Source organism: Arachis duranensis, chromosome 6 (genome assembly GCF_000817695.3).
Source record: "Arachis duranensis cultivar V14167 chromosome 6, aradu.V14167.gnm2.J7QH, whole genome shotgun sequence".
Classification (NCBI taxonomy): Eukaryota; Viridiplantae; Streptophyta; class Magnoliopsida; order Fabales; family Fabaceae; genus Arachis; species Arachis duranensis.
In genome coordinates, this window is record NC_029777.3 from 60,940,691 (window position 1) to 60,942,477 (window position 1,787).

The 1,787-nt window shown below is 32.7% G+C and overlaps 1 protein-coding gene across 2 annotated transcripts in view; it reads right to left on the reverse strand.

The window, feature by feature from the left end:
- The window catches only part of LOC107493642 (uncharacterized), a 1,837-nt gene extending 993 nt beyond the window's left edge, over positions 1–844 (reverse strand). For both annotated transcript variants that reach the window (XM_016114706.1, XM_021124651.1), the window contains exon 1: positions 320–844. In XM_016114706.1, the coding sequence (XP_015970192.1) occupies positions 320–556 (237 nt within the window). In that variant the 5' untranslated portion in view covers positions 557–844. The remainder of the gene's footprint in view (positions 1–319) is intronic.
- Between the last annotated feature and the right edge of the window lie 943 nt (positions 845–1,787).

Below are 1,787 nucleotides of genomic sequence, written 5' to 3' on the forward strand. Positions count from 1 at the left end.
GTAGAAATGGAAAATAATAAAATAGAAAATTTATAAAAGCAAAATGCTCTCTGACAAGAACAAATCCAGGGGGGATTTTGAATTCGTTTTCCTCAAAAAGCACAACAGAAAAATAAAATAAAAAATAAAAAAGGCACAGATCGGGTATTTTCAAGTGCTCTACATGTTGTAGAGACCAGATTTAGAGGGATAAACCAAAAACCATTGTTTAAAGTTAAAAGCCCCAAAAAAAGAAGATGGTTTTGCATGCATGGGGAAGAGAAATAAGGATTTGCAAGCAAGGGTGAGGTGAAATTATTGAGAAATTAAGGTTTGGAACCTCGCGAATGGTGGCAAGGCGTTTGGTTTCTTCCTCGACGCGACCGAGCTGAAGCTGGACCTTCTCTCGGACCTCCATCTTCTTCCTCTCAATCTCTTCCTCCTTGGCTCTGAAGGTGGAGAGTGCCGACCTGGACATCTCTTCATCTTCCTTTGACAGCTGGCTGCTGAAGCTCAGGCTCCCCGAGTTCTGTACCACCAGCTGCTGGTTATTGCTCTGTTGCTCCACTCCTTGCATCTTCTTCTCCTCCAACAAACACACACAGAAACCCCTTATCTTGTTGTTTTTCTTCTTCCTCCTCCTCAAGCTCTTTCTTCAAGGCCTCTTTCTCTCTCTTTGCTTTTTTCTTCTTCTTTAGCTTTTTCTTTTGTTTGGGGGGTTGAAATGATGATGACGGTGAAGTGCTGTGTGTTTTGCCCTCTTTGGGAGTGCGCTTCCTTCCTCTTACTATGTTATCTCTTCTTTTGTGTGAGGGATTGGGAAGGCTTTTTGCCCTTTCTTTAACGCTTTCAATCCTGAACGTCTTCCCCATTTTGCCCTTCTTGTGGACCAGCATATTTATTGTAAAACAATTATTTAAGAGCAATGTTAGGGGCAGTAATTTTTGTGATTGTTAGTCATTAATTAGCCATCAATAATAATTTGATGATGTGAGATTGGTGTAAAATTTTATCTAATGACTCATCTTTTTCTGCTGATTACATGCTGGCCAAAATTCAACAAAACTACTAGTCCCTTAGACTTTTTTATTATTTAATGAACAACAATCAACAATCACCAAGGTTAAAAATTAATAAATTCAAAGTAACAGGCTGTGGTTTGGATTGTGCTTCTCTCTCCTCCAGATACTAATAATAAAAGATCAAAGATAATCTTCTCTTATTCTGTATGAAAGATTGATATATCTAAATTCTTTAAAAAAATAATAAATCTAATTGAGAAAAAAATTTTAGTGAGTTTTAAGATTATTATGTTCAATTTTTCCGTTACTTTTAAAAAATAGCGAATGAGTTATAAATTGGTAAATCGTAAAAGAATAAAATGATCTGCCTATAAATTTTGAATTTGTCCTAGTCTCCTGTAGTACAACGAATTACATAAAAAAAGGAGAGACATTTGTATATACAAATTTTAATAAGGATATTTGTATAATATATAATGACAAACATTTTACATACGTAAATTATCATTGTTAGGGTCTGTGTGTTAATGTTAGAAAAGGAAAAAATGAATAAAGAAATATTGTTGGTGAGCTGTTCCAACTTACGGTCGCTTTTGTTCTCGCCTTGGCTTTACATGGAATAAATTTTTTTAATTGTTAAAAAAAATTAAAAATATAAAATATAATCTCTATTTTTTAATTTTTTTATATTTATTTTTTATTTTATTTATAAAATTAATAATAAAAAATTATATTTTATTTTCTTAATTATTAAAAAAATAGAGAGAATTCATTAAAAAACATTAT